The sequence below is a fragment of the Chenopodium album genome, chromosome 3 (genome assembly GCF_948465745.1).
Source record: "Chenopodium album chromosome 3, dcCheAlbu1.1, whole genome shotgun sequence".
Lineage (NCBI taxonomy): Eukaryota > Viridiplantae > Streptophyta > Magnoliopsida > Caryophyllales > Amaranthaceae > Chenopodium > Chenopodium album.
The window spans coordinates 81937936-81954166 of record NC_137836.1 but is presented as its reverse complement, the minus strand read 5'-3'; the positions used below and the strand labels follow the sequence as shown (position 1 = coordinate 81954166).

The window sequence follows — 16231 nt, the reverse complement described above, 5'->3', positions numbered from 1 at the left end:
TTAGTCTTACCATTGGTATTGTAAAATGTAAATGTACAATGCTGATTTAAAAGTGTGAGAAATCTTTTTCTGTATTTAGGAGAAAAGTATAAGCTATTAATTCTTTGACCGTTGACTATTCCAGGCCCGAGCCTTGACTTGGACTGAACTCATAACTTGGATGGATCGATTAGGTCGGGTCGGGCTAATCCGGCTCGGTGGCCAACTCTAGTAAATTAGTAAAGGAGAGCATGTGAACTTAACACGTAAAGAAACAGCCGGCTTAGCCATGAGCTTCACTTAAATTTTTAAACAGTGGAGATTGATGACTTATTGACTCTTACTAATTCTACATTACATGGAAAATTCCTATAAAACCCATGTTACTCTACAATCAGTCCACATGCAATTGCTTAATATTGACTCTTATAATAAATCATGCATTCATATGTTCTAACTTGTACACTTTCCCTTTCAAACCAACTTCAACGCCTGCAACTTTTTTATAATTACAAATTTGCATTGTTATCTTAACACTATTTTAATTGATTCTATTAAATATTTATCCTTTGATTATACGTTGTATGCACGTTTGCCTGCCTTTAGGAAGATGTAAAGGCATGAGAAAAAGTCAAAGGATCCTACTTCACACAACAGCGAAAAATAAAAATAAAATAAAATAAAATAGCTAAACTTTTAACAAGTACTTCTAATGCACTTAATTTTTTTATTGCAAGAAAATGGGGGGAAATTTATGTCCATAGGGACTCTCTTTTCAGAGGGTCCTGAATTACATTGCCAGTACCAGTAGAAGCAGCAAAATCATTTAGGTACTGCTGGAGATTACTGAAGTTGTTACTAGTTGCTAATAGAAGCGATTTATCGTCTGGAAATTCTATCTGGTTTTGAAGTAACATTGTCGTCGGGTCTTGATGCATTTGGATGCTTAATATTTCTGCTTGAGCCATTGCTAGTTGCATTTGTAGCTGTGAAACTTGGTTTTGTAGGAATGAAATTGCACCTACACACCCGTAAACCGGGTCCCTAACCCTTGCATTTGCTTCGTATACCAAACTGCTCACTGCATCTGCTCTTTGTTGAACTGGAAGTTCCTGAATTTTTCAAAGAAAATAACAAATGTTTAGGATAAAAGATAACATAAACAAGAATCATTTTAATTGGTGTGACAATAATCTTCCAAAAAAATATGTTTCTTGAGCCTTTTGTACTAGTATTGTTCTTTTCTAATTTGCGCTGAAAGGGAGGGGGTGTCAAACCTGCAACATTTTGCTGACATTGCTTGCTCCGAAGACCTTATGGACAAGAGCAAACCTTTGAGGATCATCAGGAGGGAAGTAAGGAGCAAAGATGCAATCTTTTGCACAACGGCGTCTCAACAACTTGCATGACGCACAAGGTGAACTTCCAGTTCCACCCATGCTTATAGGAGCTTAACCTTTGATAAAGAAAATAAAAAAGAGAAGTCTATAGCAGGACAGATGATGAAGTTTGATGGAAAAAAAAAAAGACAGGGATATGATATAGAAGCAAAATGAACCTGGGTAACATATATTTATAGTACTTGATTAAAGAGGAGACTGTATTATAGTCTAAGAGTTGAATGGATCCCACTTAATTATATTAAAATAAGGTTCAAACTAAGAAACAGAGTTTATTAAAGACAAATTAGAAATTTAGAATATCAAGGAAAATGTATACAGAAAGGAGAGCTTGATTAAACGTACAACAACCCTCAATGGAAGGATACTGCTGAGGACTGCTGAGGTTGAGGCAGTCAGGCAGGAATCCTTGTGTAAATATTTACAACCAACTTTCTCGATACAACAGTTGCACCACATATTAGAACAATTCTCTTACAGCTTCTACGTAGTATAAAATTAAAAGGGGGACATAAATCAGATTATTTAATTGATTAAGGAGGGTTTGATAGTACAGCATAGGATTAATAAACTGTATTCTCCATACATTACATGCAAGATTAGCAAGAGTAAAAAGGTCAATTAGCATATATAATAGAAGACCACCGCCTAGGCGCGTGATAGGTTGGCATCCATGCAATTGTTTCAATTTCACGTTCCCATTTGACTAGTTTTATTCTTCCTTCCTTAACTACTCTCATACACGTGAAAAAATGGAATAAAAAGTACAGCGTAAAAACACAGTAAGAGGTGTAATTAATGAAACAGAGCAACTGGGTCTTAACAAATAATGTAAAACATATAATTAACTAATAATTAAGCAGGTGGGATTAAGAAAAACCCTAGCTAGCTTAGTCACAATTAAGAGTGAAAAATGGGATCGACGTGAATGTTTGTTGGCAGACATTCACATCTTCACGTCAAACATAATCACATATCACAATGTTATTTATGCTCTCTATCAAAGATCTTTGCCATCAGACCAACATTATAGAAGCTAACACATTGTCAAAATTTGTGGGTATTTGGGTCCTTCGGGATAAGATTCTATAGTTTATTTCATTATTCAAAACGAGGTAGTCATTGTTTTATAAACAACTACAAAACCGAAGAATATCTAGAATTTATGTGTCTATATAGAAGTATCACTATTTGGATTCATCACAACTAACAAAAGCTTTTTATAATTAATTGTCCACTACTTAATTTGTAATTGAATAAACAAATAAATAAACAAGAAGGTATAGTAAAACTTTAAGTTTAAGAGTCTATTAAATAAAACCACTTACATGTTCGTAATTGAATTTATCATCATTTAATTAAAATTCCAACTTACTCTCAACATTACTCCGTACAACACCATATTGGTGATAGTTTGAGAATAAATTTTTTCTACAGTGCAAATGTACCAAATTTGTTCATGCCAGAGACATAGTTATGTTATCGCTTCATACATACCCCTCTTCTCCCCTAACTTGGCACATTAACAATTGTGTAATGACTTCATACATACCCATCTTCACCCCCCAACTTACCCTTGAAAATTAAATCATAGGATGCAAGTGTACCAAGCTTATGCATGTCAAAGACAATTGTGTTGTTATCACTTCCTACATACCCCTCTTCTAGTCTTCTCCCCTACCTTTGTATACCATACCAATTCACAAGTGTGTTTTTTAGCTATCATTTGTATATTTGTTCCTTCCGGGAAGATACAAAACAATTCCCAATTTCATGAACTTCTTTCAAAGAGAGTAATTATATCTAATTTGAAAAAAAATAGAATCGGTCAACAATAACCACTCAATGTGGATTATTGCCAATACATGGTGCAAGTATAGAAAGTCTGGATAAATGTTAGCCCTAACCAACAATTAGACACGTTTTACAAGTGTTTCAATACAAATGCATGAGGATCAGAAATGCCCTCCAAGTTTACTTGACTATTTAGCAAATTTCTTGAAAATGGTAACATATTGTTGTTATACAAATATACAGTACTATTTCATTTACAGTATTAATTAAAGACTTTGAAAAATACTAGAGTTCTTCAAGTTCAAAACAAATCAGTTTTCACCAAACAATTGCAAGACTCAGAGAAGTTGCTTTTAAAGCCTCTGATTTTCTTTAAAATTACTTGGAATAATCCATAATTAGAAACCCGTTATATATTTATATTCACAAGCTAGTACAAGATATTACTCACGTAGACCATTCAACGAGATCGAACACTAAACAAAGGTCCAAGGATTATTAAATTAGAATGTCTCTACAATAAGATTATACTCGTAATTTTATAAACATACCAACAAAGTTGTAGAACCCTAAGACCTACTCACAATGCAGCATTAAATGCAGTTCACATGATTCCAAGCTTTCTAATCTTTTGTTCCAAGAAAAACAACACTCATTCCACAATGGTCATTGTAAATTGAAATGTCTCAATTCTAATTATATTCAAGAATTAATGGAGGCATACAAAATAATGAAACATTCATATAGAATAGCTATTGAAAAGAAAACCGGAAATCTTGGTATATCCTAACCTGATATAGATTATGAGAAATGTGTTGCACAGAATATTTGCACAAGTATAAGATGTAGAAAAACATCAATGTAAGTATGTAACTAAGTTGGATTACACTCATCCTATATATAATAATTGTAGCGTCTATTAATGTTTGTAACGTAAAGTTTGGTAAATTGCTTAACTAAGTTGGATCATAAGTCCAAATAATGCTTTATCTTGTATCCCATCTTATATACTTCTATTACTTTCAACACATCTGATAGGGATAGAGGATCAAATGTAAAACCTAGTCACATAATATGGAACTTGTAATACGGGTAGGTTTTAAACCATGAGCAATTTTTCAAAAAAAACACCTTTTCTTAAATAGATGTATGCAATTACATGGTAATAGACTAAAATCTATTGTAGGTCAAATCAATCCATATTGCAAGCCAAGCCATTGGAATGAGAGGGAAGAAATAAGTGGTTATCCATCTCCAAGAACTGAAATTGAAGTAATATTTGAACGTATGACTTCTAAGGTCACAACTCACAAGTTGAAACCCCTACTAACTACACCAACTACTACTTGGTCAAACCATCACTTCATTACAAACGTAACAAGTATACTTCATATGTTCTTCCATTTGATGTATACTAGCGAAAAAAAATTCACAATACTTCATTCTAAGTACTTAAACCCAATTTGACATATGCTCTTTTGATGTATGCATATTGCAAAAAATTCAAATCAAAACATATTGCTAGCCATGTCATTTGATGAATGCTCAAATGGCTAATCAAATGCCATGAAATGCGTGTTCCCTAATTTATTAGAGGTAAGTGTACCTGAAATTTCAGGTCTAAGTTTTCAACCCCCTAAGCTCTAGGAAGAAGAGAAAAAACGGAAAAACAGGTTTAGAACCTTGTAAAGTTAGCTTGTCTTAAGTGTATTATTTATTCATTGAACAAGGTAAAAAGAAAAACAGACATCTCTCACTACATAAGAGAAGAAGAATCCATGATAGGTCCAATGCACGCATTTAATGCACTTTGGTGATATGGAAGATTCGATTCTTGAAAATTGAGTACAAAACATTTTCTAATTGATGCAAAAATTACGAGTACAAGCAATGTTTACAATAAAATTACTCACCACTGGAAAACTTGAAAGCCAACTCACCTCAACAGTCCAACTGCTTAACCAGAGTTTGTCAACAGGTTCCCAATGAAAGCATATCCTAATTCAAACCGCAAACTGCATCAACTGCATATTAAATAAAAATTCGGTATCAAGCAAAACAACTGTGCACATGGTTGCTGAAAATTAAATATTTCTTTTTTCCAAATTAGATTAGATTTTTCTCAAATCAGAATGAGATTTAACATGTTACCATGTTGAGTGTTAGTTCTTAAATTCTAAATGCAACATAAAATCTTATTGACCTGTTTCAGATGAATTTATGGATACTTATTTACAACTGAAACATATTTAGGTGATTTCTGATGTAAGAAAGGGTGATAATATGAGAATAGAGCTAGGCATAATCTTAAATCGGATGTACGCAACATAATCTTAAATCTAAATGATAGAGAGGTTGTTTCTAGTTAACCCTTGGTGCAATGTGCAGCTGTTGTCTACAACTTCAAAATTAATGAGAAGTGCGAGCGCGGGGCAGTTTAATGAGCTAAGATAGATCAGTCCATCATAATCCAATAGTCAACGAACAATAAACCATCAAATTCATTGAAAATGAGCTGGTTATATGAAAATGCATACCGCACACCATTTCTAAGATAAACATCTAAACCACTGTTCTGGCCGACAAACATTTATGTTGATTATAATAGAAGACTAAGTTGGAAGGACCTGTTCTGCAATAACTGAAATCTGGAAATTCCTCTGGGTTTGCTACTGATTTTTGAGAAGGAACAAGTTACGTACATTCTGCTGCTTGATCCCATCTCTAAAGCTTATGCTTGCAGTACATTTTGCCTCTTTAGAAAGTGAAGACTGTTTAATGCACAAAGTTTTCTTTTTCATGTACTCTGTGGCTTGCCCCTGAACTGATTAAACACCAAAATAAGTTACTTTAAGACTTTAAGTGTGATAAATGGTACAGGCAGATAAACTACAAACCTGCAATTCTGTTGGTTGTATATGACCAAACAATACTCTAACTAAATAACAGCGTTCAGACAGGCCCTTAACTAACTAAATTATAGTACTGTTATATATAATTATATTTGTTATTAAGCAACTAGCCTGAAACTACACAACAACAAAGAAATCCTACACAGTCTCATCCTAAATAAAACATATGAACGTTATTGCTATCTATATTGGTCAGTATGAACTATTGCCCAGGTCTGGCACATCTTATTCTAGACATATCAATGCACAAATTCTGGCTCAAAGATCAATCAAACCAAACCTCACATTTAGGGCACTGCAATTCATGAAATTTGTTTCAATGATTTTGAGTAAAACAATGAAAATTTATGGACCAGTGAAGAATAAAATAATCTGAAGAGGCCTAGCTATCAACCAGCTCCCACGAAAGAACTCCTTTAAGTTCATAAGAAAAATAATTCAGCAGACTCTAGTTTCTAGCAGACATAATTAATCACCTTTTGTGTTACTGATAAAACGAGGTCCCAAAAGCAACCAAAAAGACCTAAGAAAACAATATAACACATGGGCGCGTGTGTACACATACATTCATATGCATACATATATGTACACACACATATCAACTACAAATGAAAACCTAAAAATCAAAATTTGACAATATGGTAAAGGAAATAAAAAATACTAGTACATGAAGCCTCATTAGAGCCACATTTAGAATTTTAGATGCCAATAGCCTCGTTTCTCAGCGCACAAAAGACTACATTTTATCCTCTAGAATCCTCATTCACTGAGGAAATCCATTATTTTCTTAACTTTGGCAAAAGCATTAAATTCAATAAAAAAAAATGGGCAAAAGCAGAACCCTAGGCACTGGGGAAGGAATATGCTGGCCCCCACAAGACAATCAAGATATTTGATAATGGACCATTTTATTTCTCCCTTCAATGTTACTGTGCTTTGGCTGTAGGGCTTATGGCAATAAGCTTTCCATAATCTAAAGTCAAGCATGTGTTGAGAATTCCATGCGTATGTGAAGATGTATTGTTCCATGTCGGAAGATTGGTAGAAAAGTGACTAGCATTTAAGGTTTCTGGGCTACTCCTCTTACCATATGATTTTAGGTTAGCATATTACTTGGCTTAAGTGCTAGTAGTCTCTCTTCCTATTATGGGCCCTTACCAAGGCCTAACAGCATGTCCTTGATTTGTGGCAACCATAGCCTCAAAATAATTATTAGTATGATGGTGGAACCGTGGAACTTCATTAGTTCCAAATGGCCAAGGAAAAGCCATATAGAAGATAATTGGTGATTAGCCCATTGTATAGCCTGATTAAGCCATGAGCTGTATAGGCTGACTTGGGGGATACTTTACGCTCTTTAATCAAATCAGATTGCACCTTTCCACTATAAGAGAAGATCTAAGACCCATAGTGGCGTAGTCTTTAGCCATTGAGATTATGGCACTATGCAGTACAAGGAACAAATGACAGCCACCAACATAGAGCAATATTGGTACAGGCCATCAGACCACCAGGCACCAGATGTTCCTATGATTTAAGCTGTTGCTATATAAGTATATAACATTGCCAAATCACAGAACTTGTTGCACAAACAGGTACTACTGTATGAAAACTATACTAAAGGGCACATGCTATTTGCCTATTTGATTGAAGGTTATCTAGTATGAAGCTCAAGGCCCTTCCACTAGCAAAAGAGAGTAATTAACTACAGGTTTTTCTGCTAAATGGAACCCAGGAGCTCAGGGAGACTAACTTATGTTTTCTTCTGATAAGACTTCAAAAAGTCAGGAGAAATCTTGTGTGTGATCTTCTGTTTAGTGTCTAAAATTCACTTTCCCTAGCAATGAACAGTGATAGGCACCATAAACCAAGTACATAATTAGACTGCGGCATGTACATTAATCTAATATTGCAGGGGATCCCTTGGCCGGTGGAGCTTTATTCTAATTGTTCAGGAGATGTTCTGGACTGCTGAATTAAGAGCTCTACATATTTGCTCTGCAAACCTTGTAACAATCAAAGGACCGGAGAGCTTCTAAGATAACAACTTTAACAAGGGTTATATTTTTAATATTTTAGATGTCTTGTAATAACAAAAGGGGGCATTAAATGGTACAATGATCAAGCAAAAAAGAGAGAAGGTATATAGTGCAGCAGATTTGCACTCAAAATAAAATGCCGTGTGAATGAATTTAAACCAAGGACAATTAATCATATTACTTTATAAAGTTCTCTATCAGTGTGAAGAAGCTTAATATTTGGCCCTATCTCATGGTATCAGACTATCAGGTGTATGGACTACAGAGAATTAAAACAATATATGGGATTGCAAAAAGCCAGAGGATACACCAATGAGCCAATTGTTAGTTGTCTATACAGAAGAGGGATCTCAAACCCCAAGTTGTTGGTGGGTAGAAGCATTCATTCACAAGCTTAGTCACTATACACAAATCAATTGAAAAATAAACAACAAACCATCCATCAGGATTAGCAATGGGGCCCATGCCAACAAAAAATCAAGCAGGAATGCATGACAATTCCAAATATGAAACAACACATGAGCATACATGAAGCTTACCAGAATGGCAAGTAGATAATCTGATGGCAGTGTCCTTAAGCCTCTGTATTCTATTGATGGTACTCGCACTTTCAGAGAGATTGTCACAATTGAAGTCACTTTTGACATTAAGACACAAAAGAGCATATTCGCATGCCTATTAAGAACCAGAAAATTCAAATCAATCAATCAATCAATCAATCAATCAAAGCCTTAATCCCAAAAGTGGGGTCGGCTAACATGAACCAAATTTGATTATTCCGTGTAGTCATCAACATAAATCTTTCTCCTCCATCCCTTACGATCCAAAACTTCATCCTCACGTAAATCCATGCACTTCATATCCTTCCTCACTCCTTCCAACCAAGTCATCTTTGGTCTCCCTCTTCCTCGTTTAATCCCTCCATGGTCCCACTCTTCCACTCTTCGCACCGGAAAATTCAAAAAAAATGAAAAATATGGCTGATGATCAGGTATTATTAATCAATGACATATTTAGGTAGTTTCTATTGGATATTATAAGTAGAGGAGTAAAGCATTTAATACAGGCTATACTGCTAGAGCTATCAAATACCGAGCCAAGCCAAACCCAACCCAATCCAACCCGCCTGAGTAGATAGCTTTAGATAAAGCTAATAAACCAACACCGTGAAATTTTGTTCTTTGCTAAATTAGATGGTACAAAGTATCATGATGCTAAGCGTGGTAGGTGTACAAGTAAAACATAAAATTGACTACTGTACTAATGTACACCACTACAACCTGAAATATATGTGGTGACTAAAAAAATCGAGTACTCTACATATTAAATTAATACAAAAACACTTGCTGAATGAAAGCTCACCAGTGAATTTTTGTTGCTCATAATAAACAGGTACTTCCGTTATTAGAAGTTAAATTATACTTCACCTCAAACCAAAATGCCAATAACAAGAGCTATCCGAGTCCACTATTCTTACTTCCACACATTTAAGGCAAATAAATCATAACTAGTCAATCGAAAGGCAGTCTTAAAGCTATCAATCAGATACAGGCATACAGCCACTGCACACCGAACTATGGGTGCATTTAATCCAATTTGCAGTGTACAAGTAGCAGTAAAAATAAGGCATCATAATCATTTTATAAACCATCAGAATTGTAGAATTCTCAATTTAGAGAAATCACCTTTGCAGTGACTGAGTAAAAATCATTGTTAAAGGCATCTTCCGCAAAATTCATCCATTCACAGCATAAAACTCGCAGCTCCGGATGATTAATTGTCCACGAATCACGCATAACTAAACCCTCATATCTCACAGCCAAGCAACTCTACATTCACAACAACATAATTCTCATAATTTGATGGAATTTAACATAATCATTCAATATTAGGTCAAAATTAACGATTTCAAAACTAGCATTTAGGACAACTTAGCATCAAATCATCATCAAAACATACAAATCAAAATTCAACAACAACGAAACTGAAAAATAAAAATTATAAACAAAATTGTGAAGAAAATTTAGAGAAAAAAAAAAAAAAAAAAGAAAGAAAAAAAAAAAAGAGGAAAGAAACCTCAACGTCACCGACGATCGCAAAAGCACGAACTAGAAAATCGAGAATCAATAGCTTTTGTTCGACTGATCTTCCTGAAGCTTCGCGGATGACAATGAGAGATTCTGACCTAAGAAATTCTTTCAATCTACTTCGAAAATCGAGCAATAACTTCACGTCCTTTGATGATAGAATCAACTCCAGAATTCGCAGCGTAGAATCATCAAATCTGCAACCAAAATTCAGAAAAAAAAAAAAAAAAATTTAAAAAAATAGTGTAAGATGATTGTTGCAATAGAATAATTACTAACAAATTGATCGATAATATTGTACTATATATTGTAATGTTGAAAGAGGAAGAACCTTCTGAGTTTGAATTGGGAGAAGAAGAGAGAGAGTTGGTGGTTAGGGAGGGAAATATCCGCCATTTTTGGAGAGAAGGAAATGAATGCAGCAAAATTGTGAGTTGTGAAATCGATTGCAGTTGATATAGGTTTTGGTGCGGTGCATGAGTGCGCTCCCAAGGGATTATAGTAATCGGCCCAGGTCCAAATTGGGCCTATTTGTTTGGACTTAGGGCCTATTTACATTTACTGAACCGAGCTAAATTGAACTGATTAGAGTTGAACTGAATTGAATTGAGCTGAAATGAATATTTTATGAGAGAGGAAAATTAGGAGCTGAACTGAACTAAACTGAAATTAATTAAATGTGAACATACCGTCTAAAAGTATAAGTGTATAACTCTATAGGTTTATGATGAACACATTAATTCATGAGCTTTAGGTTTTTCATTTTATGATCTTGATTGATTGATGTAGTAGTTTGATATGTTAGATTCTTAGCTGGTTTGCTATATGGATTTAAAGTATATTGATCAAGATTTTCCAAATATACTTGTATTTATATTATCTTAAGAAATATATTTGATGCGTTACAAAAAATGAGAAGGTGTATTGCTAGTATTTCTGTGTTTGACTCGCATCTTTGCGTAAGGTTGGATGATTTCAATGAAGGGCCAATAATAACATGTAGTGCCACTACCCCCAATACTATTGTTGCCTTCTCAAAAAGCCTCCTTATACCAAACTTTTGTTACCAAAAACATAATTATCAGACTTAGGGTAAATTTTTATACAAGAACTCGAAGCTTGCTTGGTCAAATCGATTCACTACAAATATTTCGCCTCAAACTCTATCGTATGTTATTCATTTCCCCTAAGGGTTTAAAATATCATTAAAGAGACACATACACAACCTCGTATATATAGTATGCCAATAACCCTTGAAAATTACTTAGTTTTTTAGTTAAATTGCTAATAATAATCAGGTTTACACATAAGGCAATGCATCATGCACTCTGCATTCATGCTTCTCAGACGACAAGCTTTTGAAAATGATGCACACGATTAGTACGTCTCTCATATTTTGTTTGGGACAATAAGGGTCAGTTTTCTTCAGCTTAATTTCAGTTCAGCTCCAATCAATTTAACTCAATTCAGTACATCAGAACAGACCTTAACAAGTTCATTAGTTCATACCTAGTTATACCAAATGGGGACCAAATTCATGTTGGTCTGGTCCAACCCATGTCCATTACAAGTTTACAACACTTTATCTGTTCTAAAACAACTCATCAAACAAAACGCAAAAAAGACGTAAGAGAGACGGTTAAACTCAAGCCAAAATTTCTCTCTGGTCAGTTGATCAGAAGGGCAAAGAGCCACAACGGGGCAGAGGTGAAACACAAACAAAGATGGCCGGAAGACAGCCGCACTCACGAGCCCCACCACCGTCGCATATGACGGCGCACCACCGTGAAATCCAAGGCCTCCTTCTCGACCAGAAAGAAATGTCAGCAATGCACGCGACTCTCAAGCAAGAACTCGCCGCCGCCGATCAGGAGCTCCGGAAACTATCGGCCGCCGCTCGAAAATTCAGGGAGGAGAGAGAATCTCAAATCAAGGAGCTTTACGAAAAGTCCCTCAAATTAGAGACCGAGGTTCGCGCCATTGAGGCCCTAAATTCTGAGCATACCCAAGTTATTGGTGATATTCAGAAATTGACTGAGAGTAAGATTCAGCTTACTGCTCAATTAAAGGTTCTTGATACTGAATTGTCTAGGGTTAAGATGGATGCTTCTCAGGTGCCTGAGATTCAGGCTGATGTTGATAAAATGGAGCAAGAGCTGCAGAAAGGAAGGTAATTTAATCTTGATTTCTCATTGAATTTCGTTTATTGCTTTCTAATTTCATCTATAAAGTTGATTGATTCTTGTAGAATTGGAATCGTGTATGGGATTTTGTTTATTTTAAAGCATTTGCATGTTTGTTTAATGAACTACTATTATGTTTTAATGGAAAAGGGTTTGTTAGGAATTCTGTGAAATTGGGCTTATGTTTGCGAATTTGATCAAAGGTCGTCGAGACTTTAACCAACTAAGCTATTTGAAATTCACTTGATTGTGGGATTGTTTTGGTTTGACTATGATGTTTTAGTTGGCTGCACTTTAGAAAAGTTATGTGGGTTATATTAGTGGTTTCTTTACTATAAAAGAATTGCAGTTATGGGATTGTAAAGTGTTTTAAGTATTAGACCATCTCCAATGGTGAGGCTTAAGTTTGAGTATTGAAATACAAAATGAGTTGTTTTTTACCTCTAATGGTGATACCATACCCACTTTTCAATTTAGCAAGTCATATGAAATATAAATTCTCAATGGTGAGACTTTCTAAAATATACAATTGTCACTTTCAATTTATGACCCATCAATAATTATAAGATTAAAAAAAAAAGTAAAACTTAAATAAATTACAAAATATAATAGAATATTGACAAAGGCCCACACTTTTTGTCAAATACTTTTTATCAAATGAGACTCAAAGTTGAGTATCTAAACTTAGCAACTCTAAACTTAGCAACTTTCTTTTGGAGTTGCTAAGTTTAGATACCAACTTGTTGGTATACATTGCAAAATGTACTCTCTCTCCAAAAAATACTCACTTGAGTCTCACCAATTGGAGATAGTCTTATGCTCTAGTTGAAAAAATAAGTTTATGTTGAGAATTTCATGATTCATCAAGTTAGGTTTTGTTCGACTTAAGGTTTTGGATTGTCTAAAATAAGCTCTTCTTTTTTCTTGTTGTGGTCGAATATTGGGGACATCAACAGAGCTGCAGTAGAATTCGAAAAGAAGACTAGGGCAGCTAACCTTGAACTGAATGAAGCAATGGACAGGAAAATGAATTCTCTGCAACATGATATTGAGATGCTACGTGCTGAGCTTGCTAATGCTGAGAAACGAGCGAGGGCGGCTGCTGCTGCTTCAAATCCAGGCATGCAGTTCCTCACATTTCATTTGAAGAGTGTCCTACCCGTGCAATCTGTGCACTGTAATTAAATGCTGCAAAGTTCCACAAGTAGTATTTACATGTTCTGATAATTTCTGTATGTGTGTTTCATGTACAGATCTTGGATACACGGGAAACTATGAGAGTCGTAGTATGGCATACGGAAGAGGTCCTTATTCTGTTCAGTATTCCATGCATCAGGTATTCCATCATTATTAATTAACATTCATGTCTATGAAGCTGTGTTCATTTTGATATCAGTTTGCCCAAGCTACTTTAGGAGATAGCTGAATGATGTTATGTCACATTGGAAGGACTTTAAAATAATAATAGCTGTTATCCTCAGGATTACTTTCAGAAAGAAACTATCAGTTTGCAAAATCATTGGTTGGTGCCTTGGTGGAGTTTATTCATGATAAATTTGGTTGGACTGATTTATATAGCAATTAAGTCAGTTTAGGTGAACAAAAATCCTAATTTTGCTTCTGAGGTCAGGATCTGTAACAGACTAAGAGTATTCAGTGTGCTTAGAAAATACCCTGCTATTGGTTAATGGAATACCAAAAATTGAGTCAATTAACTGTCCACGGATAATGTCATTGAGTGGAGTAGTGGAGTTGGAATGCCACAATACAGGAAGGCCCATTATTCTAGCTTTGTTTATTTTTCACCAAAAGATTGGTGAAAAGTTCGATTAAGGGTCAAGAAGCTTGTAGTTTGGGTAGCTTAAATAAATGCTTCCAAGTTCATTTTATTAAAACTATTAACCTCAATTGAGTTGTAAGTTTAAACAAGGACAGATAAGTTTTTTTGGGTTCATATGAGGGAAGTTTATTACTCGGCTGAATAGAATAGAACCAGAGTCCTATGTTACTTGGAGAAGGGTATGGATATTTCGCTCTTATAACAAGGACAGATAAGTTTTATTGACTCTGTAATGTCGACACCTAGGCTTTATCAGTTGCCTCTTTTTTTTCTCCCTTTTTTTTCCTTTTCCCTGTCAGCTCCTAGTTTTGTATGATGGCAGGAGAGAAAAAGGTTGAAAGGTGAGAGGAAGAACCTACAAGGCTACAACCCCAAATCGTAAACTAGTGAACTACAACCAGCTACAGCTTTAATGAAGAACAAAAGCCCTCAACACTTCTGAAATCCACCTTTTATATAATTTGGGTGGGTTAGACGGCGGAAAAGGATAAGCAGCAATGAGAGAATGGGGGTAATGTTCAGCTCGATTTGGTGGTAAGCTTAAGAGAGAAAAGGGAACCCCACAAGAAAATGTACGATGAAGGTGTCAAGTGGATTTGGTTTGGGTAATAATCATGTGGGTGAAATGGTTGTGTTAGGGACTTTGAAGGATTCTAAGGGTCCTTTGACCGAACCAAACCTAGTTCATGTCTTCATGGTTCTTTTGATAATGAGATAGAGTTGCAATTTAGGCACCCCAAAATATTAGGGAAGATATTGGTAATGATGTGGACAATGTGGTTGATGAAAGCTGTTTTTTTTTTTTTTGGTGTGTGTGTTGGGGTGGGGGGGGGGGGGGGGGGGGGTTAGTGGGTTGTTTAACTTACAACCAGTATTGTTGTTAGTGATTAATGTGTCTGATTCTAGGGGACAATATCATTGAAAACTCACTGTGGCAATGTAACATAGTTATGGGAAAGATTCTTGTGACTGACTGACCGGTCCATCTCAATGAGGGGAAAGCCTTGAACCCATGACATATGTTTCCTTTCCCATTGTGTTTAGGGTATAAAGTTGCTTATTTGTGAATAAGCTTTCTTCGCTAATGCCTCAACACTGAACAGTGCAAATGTTGATGATTCTGAAACAGCATGGTTGGTGTAAAGCATAATTTATTCTGCTTTGTAGGAACTTTATAGGTCATGTCTTCTTATATTTTGTAGCATAAGCAAAGTCGGAAGTTACCTGAAAAACAACACCCAACTTGTATTGCATTTCCAACGATGCTTGAGGGTGTTTATCTTTTACTTAATAGACAAGTTAATGACTTTCATAAGTTTTTTTTTTTCTTTGGCTGACAATGATTTGAGGGCTCTAAGGCATTATTATATTTTTATTCACGGTAAACATCATCTGAAGACACAGTCTGTGTTATATTTCAGGGACAACTAATGGCGGACAGTGCCTCCTTGGCTCTGTATGGACGTCCAGGTACTCATGATCCATTTGATGCACAACAGCCCCATGTACGGAAAGGATAATTCCATTTGGCGACTTGCCTTCTCATTTGTTTTAAGGCTAACTGCAAACATTATAACCATAAAAGATGAGTAAATGACCTTGTAAACAGATTTAAGCTGAAACCGACAAACGGTCTGGGAATATAGGTAGTAAGTCACACACCCTCGACCTTTCAACTTGGGCGAGAACAAACTTTCTGCTCCAATGATTGAAGCTGCCAGCCTGCCTCCATTAGGTTTACTCTTGGATGTACAGTAACTTTCTCTGTCGTATGCACTCCATTATATTCAACGACTGCCAGAATTTTACTGTAATCTCGAGTCAGCAATTAAACAAGTCCGGGTAATTTTGTAATAGAAGGTATAATTTGTTGATAAGCTTTACATGTTTAGATTCCCATTGGAAAAGCATGGAAGAAATCGTTCTAAATGTGAAAATGTTTACATTGGTGCATGATCAATCAAGGATGTATGAATTTGTTTATTTACCCAACTAAT

The 16231-nt window shown here is 35.4% G+C and overlaps 3 protein-coding genes across 4 annotated transcripts; 1 reads left to right on the top strand and 2 right to left on the bottom strand.

The window, feature by feature from the left end:
* Nucleotides 1-718: 718 nt before the first annotated feature.
* LOC145619762 (LOB domain-containing protein 12-like) lies at nt 719-3468 on the bottom strand. The gene is made up of 2 exons (XM_081674458.1): nt 1257-3468; nt 719-1091 (listed from the first exon to the last, which is right to left on the bottom strand). The coding sequence occupies exons 1-2, from the start codon at nt 1416-1418 to the stop codon at nt 732-734; spliced, it is 522 nt and encodes a 173-aa protein (XP_081530584.1). The 5' UTR covers nt 1419-3468; the 3' UTR covers nt 719-731.
* Nucleotides 1402-10704, bottom strand: LOC145619752 (protein DOUBLE-STRAND BREAK FORMATION-like). Of its 2 annotated transcripts, XR_014108174.1 has the most exons (7): nt 10543-10704; nt 10201-10408; nt 9810-9953; nt 8664-8799; nt 5801-5997; nt 5114-5197; nt 1402-1435 (listed from the first exon to the last, which is right to left on the bottom strand). XR_014108174.1 is itself a non-coding variant. In XM_081674452.1 (6 exons), exons 1-5 carry the CDS (start codon nt 10605-10607, stop codon nt 5843-5845), a joined length of 708 nt encoding a protein of 235 aa, XP_081530578.1. In that variant the 5' UTR covers nt 10608-10704; the 3' UTR covers nt 4366-5197; nt 5801-5842. The 2 variants fall into 2 exon arrangements, 1 of the variants encoding a protein (XP_081530578.1); XM_081674452.1 differs by lacking the exon at nt 1402-1435 and having other exon boundaries at nt 4366-5197.
* A 1101-nt stretch (nt 10705-11805) lies between these two features.
* On the top strand, nt 11806-16217 carry LOC145619742 (protein FLX-like 1). Its single transcript, XM_081674444.1, has 4 exons — nt 11806-12381; nt 13351-13514; nt 13648-13730; nt 15656-16217. The coding sequence occupies exons 1-4, from the start codon at nt 11936-11938 to the stop codon at nt 15752-15754; spliced, it is 792 nt and encodes a 263-aa protein (XP_081530570.1). The 5' UTR covers nt 11806-11935; the 3' UTR covers nt 15755-16217.
* Nucleotides 16218-16231: the final 14 nt, after the last annotated feature.

Coding starts and splice junctions, on each gene's coding strand:
- LOC145619762 (XM_081674458.1), bottom strand. CDS start 1,418: ATGGGTGGAACTGGAAGTTCACCTTGTGCGTCATGCAAGTTGTTGAGA. Junction 1,092..1,256: donor ATGTCAGCAAAATGTTGCAG/GTTTGACACCCC, acceptor TGAAAAATTCAG/GAACTTCCAGTTCAACAAAG.
- LOC145619752 (XM_081674452.1), bottom strand. CDS start 10,607: ATGGCGGATATTTCCCTCCCTAACCACCAACTCTCTCTCTTCTTCTCC. Junction 10,409..10,542: donor TCCCAATTCAAACTCAGAAG/GTTCTTCCTCTT, acceptor TTTTGGTTGCAG/ATTTGATGATTCTACGCTGC. Junction 5,998..8,663: donor ATTATCTACTTGCCATTCTG/GTAAGCTTCATG, acceptor GTGTTTAATCAG/TTCAGGGGCAAGCCACAGAG.
- LOC145619742 (XM_081674444.1), top strand. CDS start 11,936: ATGGCCGGAAGACAGCCGCACTCACGAGCCCCACCACCGTCGCATATG. Junction 12,382..13,350: donor CAAGAGCTGCAGAAAGGAAG/GTAATTTAATCT, acceptor GGACATCAACAG/AGCTGCAGTAGAATTCGAAA. Junction 13,515..13,647: donor TGCTGCTGCTTCAAATCCAG/GCATGCAGTTCC, acceptor TTTCATGTACAG/ATCTTGGATACACGGGAAAC.